The 11469-nt window shown below is 36.9% G+C and overlaps 2 protein-coding genes and 1 pseudogene across 2 annotated transcripts; 1 reads left to right on the forward strand and 2 right to left on the reverse strand.

Moving 5' to 3' along the window:
• The first annotated feature begins 3390 nt into the window (after nt 1–3390).
• On the forward strand, nt 3391–8298 carry LOC120175123 (FRIGIDA-like protein 4a). The gene is made up of 3 exons (XM_039181822.1): nt 3391–4373; nt 7237–7412; nt 7673–8298. Exons 1-3 carry the CDS (start codon nt 3479–3481, stop codon nt 8159–8161), a joined length of 1560 nt encoding a protein of 519 aa, XP_039037753.1. The 5' UTR covers nt 3391–3478; the 3' UTR covers nt 8162–8298.
• Nucleotides 8299–9089: 791 nt separating this feature from the next.
• LOC120175197 lies at nt 9090–9582 on the reverse strand (annotated as a pseudogene).
• Nucleotides 9583–10809: 1227 nt separating this feature from the next.
• LOC120175198 (preprotein translocase subunit SECE1-like) lies at nt 10810–11331 on the reverse strand. Its single transcript, XM_039181878.1, has one exon. It carries the CDS (start codon nt 11329–11331, stop codon nt 10810–10812), a length of 522 nt encoding a protein of 173 aa, XP_039037809.1.
• Between the last annotated feature and the right edge of the window lie 138 nt (nt 11332–11469).

An 11469-nucleotide genomic window follows, 5' to 3' on the forward strand; every position in this document is an offset into this window, starting at 1 on the left:
GTCTTTGTAAGTCCTCAGCCCACTGTCTTACTTCTGAGTTTAGAATTACTTGATTTGAGCACTTTTTATCCATAGATGAAGGCTTTCCAATGAGACAATTAACACAAGGATCAATGTCTTTTATCCTGTATGATGCTATGCAAACAAAAAAATAAAGAACACACAAAAAGAAAATAAATTAGTTTACATAATAAAGAAATTTAATAATAACATTTACATAAATATTCTTTATTTAAACATGCTTTTTAAAAAAAATTTAAATAAACATGTAATTTAATTAATAAATTAACAAGAAAGTAAGAATTCATTTCTCCTGTGTGTACACCTATTTTGGACAAAATTTCGGCATGACTTCAGATCGGAAGAGTTTTTAGGGTTTTTTATATGCAGGGTTTCAGATCTAAGAATAAAGGTACCCGAATTGTCCTTGTTAGTGCCCCCTTGGGTTGCTAACCCTCAACCCTAGTCCATTACAGACTAAAGTGGATCGAGTTCAATTCGAGGGGATACATTTCTCTATGCCTGACACGGAGAATAAATTCTCACGAAGACATAGAGCATATGAACCCCGAAAGTTACTTGCTAGGTCTGACACGGAGAATAAATTCTCACGAAGACGTCGCTTTCACTCCCACTTAAAAGGGACAACTCAATTATAGAGCTTTATGTTTATGCAATGCAAGTGTGGTGTGAGGAGAAATGTTCAAACCTTTGACAGAAAAATAAATAATGAAATAAATACTTGCAAATAAAATAAAATATAAATTTTATAAAAATAATAAAAAATAAAAAAATTCGAAAAGAAAGAATTAAAAATTAATATATGAATTTTTAATTTTTAATTAATAGAGACAATTTATAATTGATTTTTAAAAGTTTGACCGGTCCCCAGCAGAGTCGCCAAGCTGTCGTAATCGGTTTTCGTCCGGGCACGAAATATTATAATTGACGGGGAAATTGATGTGAATAAATGTTTTTGAAAATAATTTGAGAGTCGCCATCGGCCTTTTGGGTCAGGTAGGTCGAATACCTAAAAATTATTTTTTTTAAAGAGTTTTAAAGAAAACACTAATAAAAAAAATGAACTGATCTGCGTTTATAACCAAAAATTCATTCTTTTTAATAATAAAAAGGGATTCGTGGTCGGTTACGTTTAGGGAAGGATTAGCACCCCTACAACGCCCAAAATTGGTACTTTTTAATTATAAATTGTCTCTATTATTAAAATTTAAAAATTCAAAATATATTTAATTTATAATTTTATTATTTCAAAATTATATATAAAAAAATATTTATTTATTTTAAAATATCAGAAAAGAACTTCTAGGTGCCTTAAGACAGCTCTTTTCTTTGATATTGATAATATTTTTTATATATATATTTTTTATTTTAAAATATCAGAATAGGACATCCAGTTGTATTAAGACTGTCCTTTTCTTCGATATTGAAAAATAAATATTAAAATAATTTATTTAAAATAAATATTTATTTATTATATATATATATTTATGACTATAATAAAAATATTTAAATATATATAAACAAGTAAAATAAAAAATACAATTATAGCCATATATTTAAAAGCAATAAACAATACTTAAAATAAAGGACTAAATTATAGTAAAATTAAAAATAAAAAAAACCAATTCATAATTAATCAGAATTATGAGGATTAAACATGCTATTTTCTTATTTAATAATTTAGTGATTAAAATAAACTTATTTAAAATTCGAATATAAGATTAAAATAATTAAAAATATAAACTAGGGAAAATATTATCTATTAAAATTAAGGGATTAAATCTGTTATTTATCCTAAATATATTATTTTAATATAAAGGACTAAAATAAAAAGAAATTAAAATTCGAAGACTGAATTAAAAATATTATAAATTCAATTTAATGACTAAAATGTAAAACATATAAAACATAGGTATTACGGAAAGGGTTTAACATTTATAAAATTACACAAATAGCCCTCCCCAAAACGGCGTCGTTTGGGAAGGGCTATTTAATGCCCAAACCGGCTGGCCCTTCGGGCCAGCTATCTCATTTCTTTTTTTTTCTTTCTCTCTCAAACAGAGAGAGAAGAGTTCTCTGGCTTCTCTCTAAACTGAGAGAAGCCGTCCCGGTCAGCCACCGCTACCGGGCTCCGACCACCGCTGCCGGCCACCGTTAATGGTGGCCGGAAATTACAAAAATCCACCAAAATATAGATCGGGACGGTCTAAAACCGTTTCCGGTGTTCTTTTTCCTTAAAAAGCTCCCAATCGGAGCAGATCTACAAAAATACCTTCGGTTTTCGTTGTATCCGGCGACAGTTGGGGTTCTCCGATGACAGAGTAAGCTTCTTTCCTCTATTCTCTCCTTTTCTTTTTCTTGCTGCGTTGATGTTGACTGAGATCGTTGGTATATTTTTTAGTATATCTTTTTTTTTCTCTGTTTTTTTTTCTCCGTCTCTCTGTGTTCTCTGTCTCTCCGTTTTTTTTTCTGTCTCCGTTCTTTTTTTCAGGTTGGGGTGGTGGCTTTTATAGCCACCACCGGTGTGGCCATCGGACCGGTCCGAAGATGGGGTCTCGGTGAGTCACCGGACTACCAGTGGTGACTCACCCCGTAGCCATGGCGTGGACGGCTGGCGTTGGAGCTTCTGGAGCCTTCGGTTGGGACGTGGCAGCGGCGGAGGCGGCGAGATAGCAGCGGCGGCCGCGTGTCCCTAGGGTATCAGACCCTAGGGTTTCCATCTGGGGCAATCTGGACCGTTGGATCTCTTAGATCCAACGGCTGTGATGAGGCGGCCGGCTAGATTAGGGTTAGGAAACCCTAACTGAAACCCCCAAATGTTTAGAGTTTCTGGTTTGTTCTGGACCGGTTCTGGTTTGTTTGTAACTGGGCCGGTCCAGTTGTAATTGGTCTGTAATTATTATTTATATATGTATTTAATATATTTAATAATAATAATAATAATAATAATAATAATAATAATAATAATAATAAATAATAATAATGATAATGATATGGGTAAAAAATTAGTATCTTCACATGCCATGTGGGTGCGTGGACTGCCAACCGGACCACTTGCCTTCCTTTTACTTTTCCCAGCCTTTTCCCTGTTTGTTTGTTTCTTTACTTTTTCCTCTCCCACTTCGATCTTTGCGAAAAGCACTCCACTCTCTTATGGTTTTTTTATCACTGAAACCAAACAACTCCTTATCCCTTATCCCACGCACCCTTTACTCTCACAGCCTAATTTAGTCCTATCCCCTTATCCTACGCACTATAACACCCATAGGTCGCCATCATTTTTTCTTCAGTCGCCATTACACGTGTCTCCTTTTGAAGCACCCACGTCATCGTCTCTTCAGCCTCTTTTTACTTCCGATTTTTCTCCATTGCGAGGGTTTCTCATTTCTTTCTTTTCGGTTTTCGTCTACTGAGTCACTGAACGAGTTAAGGAAAGAGACGAGTTTCACCAGCAACCATGGGGTCGATCCCCGATCCTGGCGAGGTGACCGAGTTGGCGCAGCCGAGTTTCGATGAGTTCCAGCGACAGACCTCTCTGATGACGAGCTGCACTCTCCTTTGGAAAGAACTCTCCGATCACATAAACTCACTCGAGCAGAACCTGTTGAAGCAGTCGGAGACCTTGAAACGCAAGATCGAGACGCTAGACTCGGAGACCAAGGCTTCACTCGACTCACTCAAGAAGCGCGAACTCAGCATCGAGGAAAGCGTCAAGGTCGCGCTCAGAAGAGTTGAGTTCAACACCAAAGCCGCCATGAGAACACTTAGCGACGAACTCGAAGAGAATCCGGACGGCGAGGTCGACAACGGAGACGGCCTTTTGCAACACCTGAAGTCGTCGTGCTTGAAAATGGAAGCTAAAGAGTTCTGGAACTTCGTCACCGGAAAAAAGAAGGAACTCGATTTGTTAAGAGAGAAAATCCCTGCAGCTTTATCGGAGTGCATCGACCCGGCGAGATTCGTTATGGAGGCCATTTCAGAGGTATTTCCGGTGGATAAAAGAGGGAACGAGGCAGGAAGTGATTTAGCTTGGGCTTGTGTTTTGATTCTCGAAAGCTTGATTCCTGTGGTGGTCGATCCGGTGATCGGAAAATCAAGGATGTTGGTCACGCCTAGTATGAAGGAGCAGGCTAAAGAGATCGCGGAGACTTGGAAAAAGAGCCTTGAAGAGAGAGGAGGAATTGAGAATGTGAAAACCCCTGATGTTCATACCTTTTTGCAGCATTTGGTTACGTTTGGGATCGTTAAGAAAGAGGATATGGAGTTTTATAGGAAGCTTGTTGTTGCTTCTGCTTGGAGAAAACAAATGCCCAAACTCGCCGTTTCTCTCGGCCTCGGCGGTCAAATGCCTGGTATGACTTTCCTTTTTGATGTTTAACTGTCACGACGACGGTGTGATGATAGTAGTTATATTATCTGATTTATTTGAACTCAATGGTTGATGTGAACAGGGACACATGATTTTATTTTAGGGATGAACTTATAAAATTTTAAGTAGGCTAGTTTATACAATTTTGGGAAGGCAAAACAGATTATCAATATAAAGGACAAAAGAAAATATCTAAATTATATGAGAATTTGACCTCGGTCCATCTCTGGTTATGAAGATAAGATTTTTAGAACATTTCATGAGCTTTGTTGCATCTAGAGTCGGTCTTGATTTCCTGTTTTGTGTGCTACATGGCGGTATGTTCACTTTCATAGAAAGTTTTTCCATGTATTTTGAGGGTTTGAATCAGAGGTCTGTAAGCATGTCAGTACACTTGTGCAATAGTTGACTAGCATAGTTAAGTATCTTATTGTCTGGGATGTGGATTAGCCTCTGCTTTTGTTTTAATGTGTAGCTAAACATGAGCCTGTTCTTTTGCTACCTTACATGCTTTCAAAATGGTTTGTGCTTGTGTAATTTGCTCATTGTTTTTTTTGACTGATTTGAGTATTGCCAATAGTTACATATTGTTTTTGGTTTTCGGAGAATATATGGCCTGTATTCAGGTGACAGTTAGGGGAACTAATTTCCAGATGCAGTTTTAGCAATTGGAAAGCTTATGCTGCATGTTGTGAAAAGTGTAAGATCAGTTGTGATTAGGGGTCGGAATAGGCCAGGCCAGGCCCGGCCAGGCTTTAAAAGGCCTGAGCCTGGCCTACGATAACTTTTTTAGGCCTAAGCCTGGCCTATAGCCTATCAAAGGCTTTTATTTTTGGCTCGGCCTGTCCTTTTTAAAAGCCTGGCCTGGCCTGATAGCCTTTTTAAAAGCCTGCTTCACATTAAACCTTTAATATTCCTTTGATAGTTGTTTTTACAAAAAAAAAATAACACACCTATAATAGGCTAAACAAGCCCTTAATATATAATTTGGCTCAATTTTTAATCTAACGTTAATTTAGTTGGACACATATATATTGGTACAAAAAAAAATAATATAAGTATTGTAAACACTAATTTTTGCCCTCCATACCTGTCTGCACAGTACCCAATGTCAACACCATACTTTGTTGTTCCCGACGCCTGCACTAGCACACCATCAAATGCTGCTGCCGCTAGGCGTAGGAATAGGCCAGGCCGGCCTACAGGGGCTAACGACCTGGCCTATATAAAGCCTGGCCTGGCCTATTTAATAAAAAAAGCTAGGCTCGGGCTTTTTTAAAAGCCTATTAAATTAAATAGACTAGACTTAAGCTTATTAAAAAGCCTTATAAGCCTGATAGGTCGACCTATATATATGTATATATACTTTGCTCTAAAATTACTGACTAAACTGGAAATATTTAGCTAAACTATAGGGTCTAGAAAGTAATTAATCCTAAATCTAATATATAACCCTAAAACTAAACTAACCCCCTCTCCCCTGTTTCTTTCTCTCTTCAATCTCTCCCCCTCCAATTATCTCTCTTGAGCAGGCCCCCTCACCATTGCTTCATTCTTTTTTAGTTATATATCCATTACAAACAAAGAGAAATAACAACAAAAGTGGAGCATGGACACAGTATGGGCAGCAACAGCATTTAATGGTGTGTTAGTGCATGCGTCGAGAACAGCAAGGTATGGTGCTGACCTTGGGTACTGTGTATAGGGGACAAAAATTGGTGTTTATAATATTTATATTAATTTTTTGGGTACCAATATATGTGTGTCCAACTAAATTAACGTTAGAATAAAAATTAAGTCAAATTATATATTAAGGGTTTGTTTAGCCTATTATAGGAGTGTTATTTTTTTGGTAAAAACAACTATCAAAGGAATATTAAAGGTTTAATGTGAAGCAGGCTTTTAAAAAGGCTATTAGGTTAGACCAGACTTTTAAAAAGGCCAGGCCGAGCCAAAAATAAAAGCCTTTGATAGGCTATAAGCCAAGCTCAGGCTTAAAAAATTTATCGTAGGCCAGGCTCCGGCCTTTTAAAGCCTGGCCTATTCCGACCCCTAGCTGCCGCCCATACTGTGTCCATGTTTCACTTTTGTTGTTATTTCTCTTTGTTTGTAATGGAAATATAACTAAAAAAGAATGAAGCAATGGTGGGGGCCCACTCGTGAGAGATAATTGGAGGGGGAGAGATTGAAGAGAGTGAAACTGGGGAGAGGTGGTTAGTTTAGTTTTAGGGTTATATATTAGATTTAGGGTTAATTACCTTCTAGACCCTATAGTTTAGCCAAATATTTCTAGTTTAGTCACTAATTTTAGAATAAAGTGCCTATTAATTCACTCTAACTTAGACACATTTTACAAAGTAGACACCATTATGACAAGCATATATACATATATATAGGTCGGCCTATCAGGCTTTTTAATAAGCCTAAGCCTGGTCTATTTAATTTATTAGGCTTTTAAAAAAGCCCGAGCCTAGCCTTTTTATTAAATAGGTCAGGCCAGGCTTTATGTAGGCCAGGTCGTAGGCCGGACTACAGGGGCCTACGACCTGGCCTATTCCGACCCCTAGTTGTGATTCAAATAGGTTAAGAACCGATACTTTATTTTAAGACGAGTGAAGCTAGATGTTCATGGAGTTGAATATGTGTTGAAGTTTATTTTTAAAGCTGACAGTTGTGGTAGTATGCTAGAGAGAGAAAATGTGAATTCATCAGTGTTGGTCTTGCAACCAGTGGTGTATCCTGCATAACTCAAACATGGATTTCTACCGTATGAAATTGCAGTGATTCGTACCATTAAGTTACAATTATAAGGTTGAGTTTATAACACTTTCAATTATTGTATATAGACATGATTGAAGAGTTAATCAGCAAGGGACAACAGCTCGATGCAGTTCATTTTACTTATGAAGTTGGCCTTGTGGACAAGTTCCCCCCTGCACCCCTGCTGAAAGCTTTCTTGAGGGATGCAAAGAAGGCTGCATCTTCTATCTTAGATGATCCCAATAATACTGGCCGGGCTGCGGTACTCATTCTTATGATTTGTTTTTCTCTTTACGATTTTGATTTTCCAATTTTACTTGAGTGAATGTTTGATGCAAGGGTTTTCTCCTGGGGTTTGCTGTAAGCTGTAAGCGGTTTTATTTCAGTCATATATTTGCCTGCTAACTGAAATAAACTAACATGCGATGTTCTTTTATATGATAAAGCATGTGCAGCATAGATTGATGGTGATGTCATTGCATCTATCGCTTTTTTGACGGCAATCTTTGTTTATTTTTGCAGCAACTTGCCGCACGCAAAGAGCAGTCAGCTCTTCGAGCTGTCATCAAGTGCATTGAGGAGTACAAACTCGAGGCTGAGTTCTCGCCTGAAAACCTCAAGAAACGCCTTGAGCAGCTAGAGAAGAGCAAGACTGAGAAGAGAAAGCCAGTTGTAGTCCCTGCTAACAAGCGAACTCGTGCAAGTAATGGCGGTCCTATGCCTCCAGCTAAGGCTGGCCGTTTGATGAATGCATACGTTTCCTCTTTTCCACCACCTCCATTCGTAAGGTCTCCCTCGCACACCCAGTACCCCACTCCAGTCCCTGGATACCCATCCCCACCTGCCATGTACGGAAGCAGGAGCCCACCCACCAACCCCTATACTTACTCACCAGAAGCAGCCCCTCCTCCCCTCGCTGGTCCATACCCTGGAGCTCCCATGAACTATACTGCATATGGGGGCTACAGTAACAGTTTGGCACCGGCATACCAGCAGGCTTACTACCGATAGACAATGATGACAACCACCCCGGTGATGGTAACCACTGTTACGCTGACTACTACCCGGCCGACCTAGGTTTATGTTTCTAAAATGGTTTGTTTGTAATATCACTAGCCGTTTTAATGGTAGCGATGTCTGTTTAATTAGAACTGCTGTGCTTCTCGCAAAGAACTCTAGTAGTAGGTGATTGTGGTTAAGTAACAATGTCTAAACTCGAGACTACCACGTAGGATTAGTTTGTAGGAAAAATGTTTCTACTGTTTATCTGATCTGATAAGCCTTTTTACATCCTGTGTTTCCTAAGAGATGGCTTAATCATTGCTAGACAGCCTTTGATTCCATTGAAAACATCAACATGCAATGTTGGTTTTCATGGAAGATGGGACTCTTGTGGGGACTTTTAAAAGGACCCCATCCTCTCTTTAAGCAAGGTGTTTTGGGGACCTTTGGGTGACTTGCTCTAGCGAAGTGAAAGCTTAAGGGCTATGGAGCATCACTTGCTCTCTGAGATCCCTAAGCAGTCAATTCTTTACTTGCAAATTGCAATTACTCTCTTCTTCGCTCCACTTTTCTCCCTATATTTTACCAGGTTGTTTGCACACATGGGTCCTTTATAGGATCAATCTTTCTCCTTGTTCATCTATAGGTATGGAAAGATTGGAAAAGGTACGAGGGAAAGACCCGAGAGAGATATATTTTGTGTCATCAATGTCATGTGACGATAATTTTTAAATAGTTTGAGATGATTATAAGTTAATATCTGTTTAGAATTTTTTTGCTTTTTGACAACATATGTAGGTCTTGTAGACGTATTTACTCGAATCCAAAATTTCTAAGAAAGAATAACAATTCTTTTAAATTATTGTGACTTTGATGGAATGTATTCCTCTAAATACAAATCAAACAAGCCGACTCCAATTGGTTCAAGACCAATCTCATCATCCAACACACAACAACAGAAAAGAAAAGAACAAGAGTTTCAATCATTAGCTGTTTTCAACTGCAAAGCAAGCAGTTGTTCCTCATCGATAGTCTTAATACGGCAATCCGAAGTAGGATACGATACACAAAGCAAAGCAAACCCACTGTCCACAACATCATCACTAAGCATACCTTCGCTCTGATCAACGGTGCCGCTCACCAGCTTAGCCGGACAAGTCACGCAAACCCCCAGATTACAGTCATGCGGCACGTCCAAGCCCTCCAACGCCTTTGATAGAATACTCTCATCGTCTTCAACCTCTAGCTCCGTAGACTTGCCTTCGTGCTCCAATACCACTTTGTAGGAGCTTGCTATCAGTGCCGAGGATTTTTCGAAGTGACCCACGGTGGTTTCTGGGGTTGAGCTTCAGAATTTTGGTGGGGTGTTTTGGTTTGATGAGAATTAATGGAGGAGATAGAGATGGAGTGAAATGAAGGGTTGCTGTTGTCGTTTAAGGACGAAGCTCGTTATCTGAGTTGGGGGAGACTGGGAGTGGGTGGTGTTGGGAAAAAGACAAGGTTTTTACTATTTGGTTAAATTTGGTGATTAGTAGTTGTATTGTGTATAAATTATGGATTTAGTCTTTATATTTTAACTTAATTACTTTATCCCTTATACTTTTAGATTTTTAAAATCCAGTCCTTAAAATAAATCTGACCTTACTAATTTAAGCCATTATGTTTTATATATATATACAAAAAGGATAGGGTTGGAGTTATTTATGATATAATTAATATCAATTAAAATTTAAAAATATCTCCTGTTAAATTTTAATTTTTTTACTTGTTTTAATAATACGAGGTGGTTATAAAATAATAGTTATTTAGAATTTATTTAATTTATTAACAATTTATACACGTACAAAATCACTGCTCTCAAGACCTCTAGAAAAATTAACATTTACTTTTACTATTGATAATGCTTTATGAATTAATAAAATTATATGTTTAACTGAATTATGGTGATTATATTATAATATAATTCATTCATCTCAGAATTTATGCTCTATATTGATAAAGTATATAATTTTAAGAGATAAATTTGATCACATAATAAATTATATAAAATAAAAAAATATCAAAATTATTATTAAAAAGCGATTATGACATATTTATTTTAGTATTTATAAAGAATATGACGAATAAAAACAAAAAATGAAATACAATAATTATTATTTGTTGACTTTTGAGAAAAAAAATATTTAAATATTTAATTAAGATTATAATATGTAATTCTAATCTAAATAAATGATAATTCTTTTAGAGATTTTGAATGCGAATAATTATGTATTTAAATTGTATGTATTATCAATTAATTAGAATAATTTTAAATAAATATTATTATATAATCATGTTAGATTATTGAAGAATTAATATATCTTGATATAATAATAATTCTTATTTTTAATTTATATATTTTATTAATATAGTTATTATTTAAAACAACTTAATACTTATACGAATCAAATAATATCAATATTAAAAGAATTATTATTATTCTTAAAGATCTGAATTCGAATATCACAGATATCAGAGATGTCAACGTTCAATATTAAAACATTGAAAATTATCTTTAAACTGTTAATATTTTATATTTATCTCATATTATTAAAATAAAAAGTTAACGCTTTATATTTCGGCAAATCTTCATGAAAACTGAAATTAAAAAATTAGGTTCAACCGAAAAAATCTTGGACGCCTTTACCGGTGAAAACCTGATCGGAGAGCTCGGCCAAAACGGCATTAACAGTGAGCAAAACGACACTAGATCCAGCAATAACACCAAGGACAACACCGGTGGTCCCCAACACCTTCCCAAACGCAGGCCACTCGATTTCCCTTACCTCCTCCGTCACTCCGCTGGCAAGGCTATCGCCATTCTCTTCTCTCTTTTTCATCGCCTTCTTTATCTCCGTTCCAATCGCGCTCAACTCGCTTTCCTCACTCACTTCCGTCTCTGCCTCCGCTTCCTTTGCGGTCACCGAGTCTTCGACACTCTCCTTGCTTTCTTCGATTGCCTTGACGGGAAAAAGCAGACGATTGTTCGAGGTGCCGGTGATTTTGAGAGGAGGTTTGGTTATGGGAGGTGCTGAGACTAAACGGCGACCGGAGATGACTAATTTCAGTTGCGAGTTGATCGGAGAAGAAACGGGTGCTTTCGTCGGAGTTGGGACAGGGAATAGCAGCGACGCCGCCATTTTACAAATTTTGGTCTTTCAACAAAGAAGAAGCTTTGATTAGTAACAAATACGTTTACAGGGATACGGACTCTAAATGACTTTTCTACCCTTTTGGAAAATATTTAAAATTGTATGAAATATTTTATGTTTAAAATT

The sequence above is a fragment of the Hibiscus syriacus genome, unplaced genomic scaffold (genome assembly GCF_006381635.1).
Source record: "Hibiscus syriacus cultivar Baekdansim isolate YM2019G1 unplaced genomic scaffold, ASM638163v2 tig00112159_pilon, whole genome shotgun sequence".
Classification (NCBI taxonomy): domain Eukaryota; kingdom Viridiplantae; phylum Streptophyta; class Magnoliopsida; order Malvales; family Malvaceae; genus Hibiscus; species Hibiscus syriacus.

What these genes read in the sequence shown, in the direction of transcription:
- LOC120175123 (XM_039181822.1), top strand. Translation starts at nt 3,479, where the DNA reads ATGGGGTCGATCCCCGATCCTGGCGAGGTGACCGAGTTGGCGCAGCCG. An exon ending in CCTCGGCGGTCAAATGCCTG is followed by an intron (nt 4,374 to 7,236) that starts GTATGACTTTCC and finishes TATTGTATATAG; the next exon opens with ACATGATTGAAGAGTTAATC. An exon ending in ATAATACTGGCCGGGCTGCG is followed by an intron (nt 7,413 to 7,672) that starts GTACTCATTCTT and finishes TTATTTTTGCAG; the next exon opens with CAACTTGCCGCACGCAAAGA.
- LOC120175198 (XM_039181878.1), bottom strand. Translation starts at nt 11,331, where the DNA reads ATGGCGGCGTCGCTGCTATTCCCTGTCCCAACTCCGACGAAAGCACCC.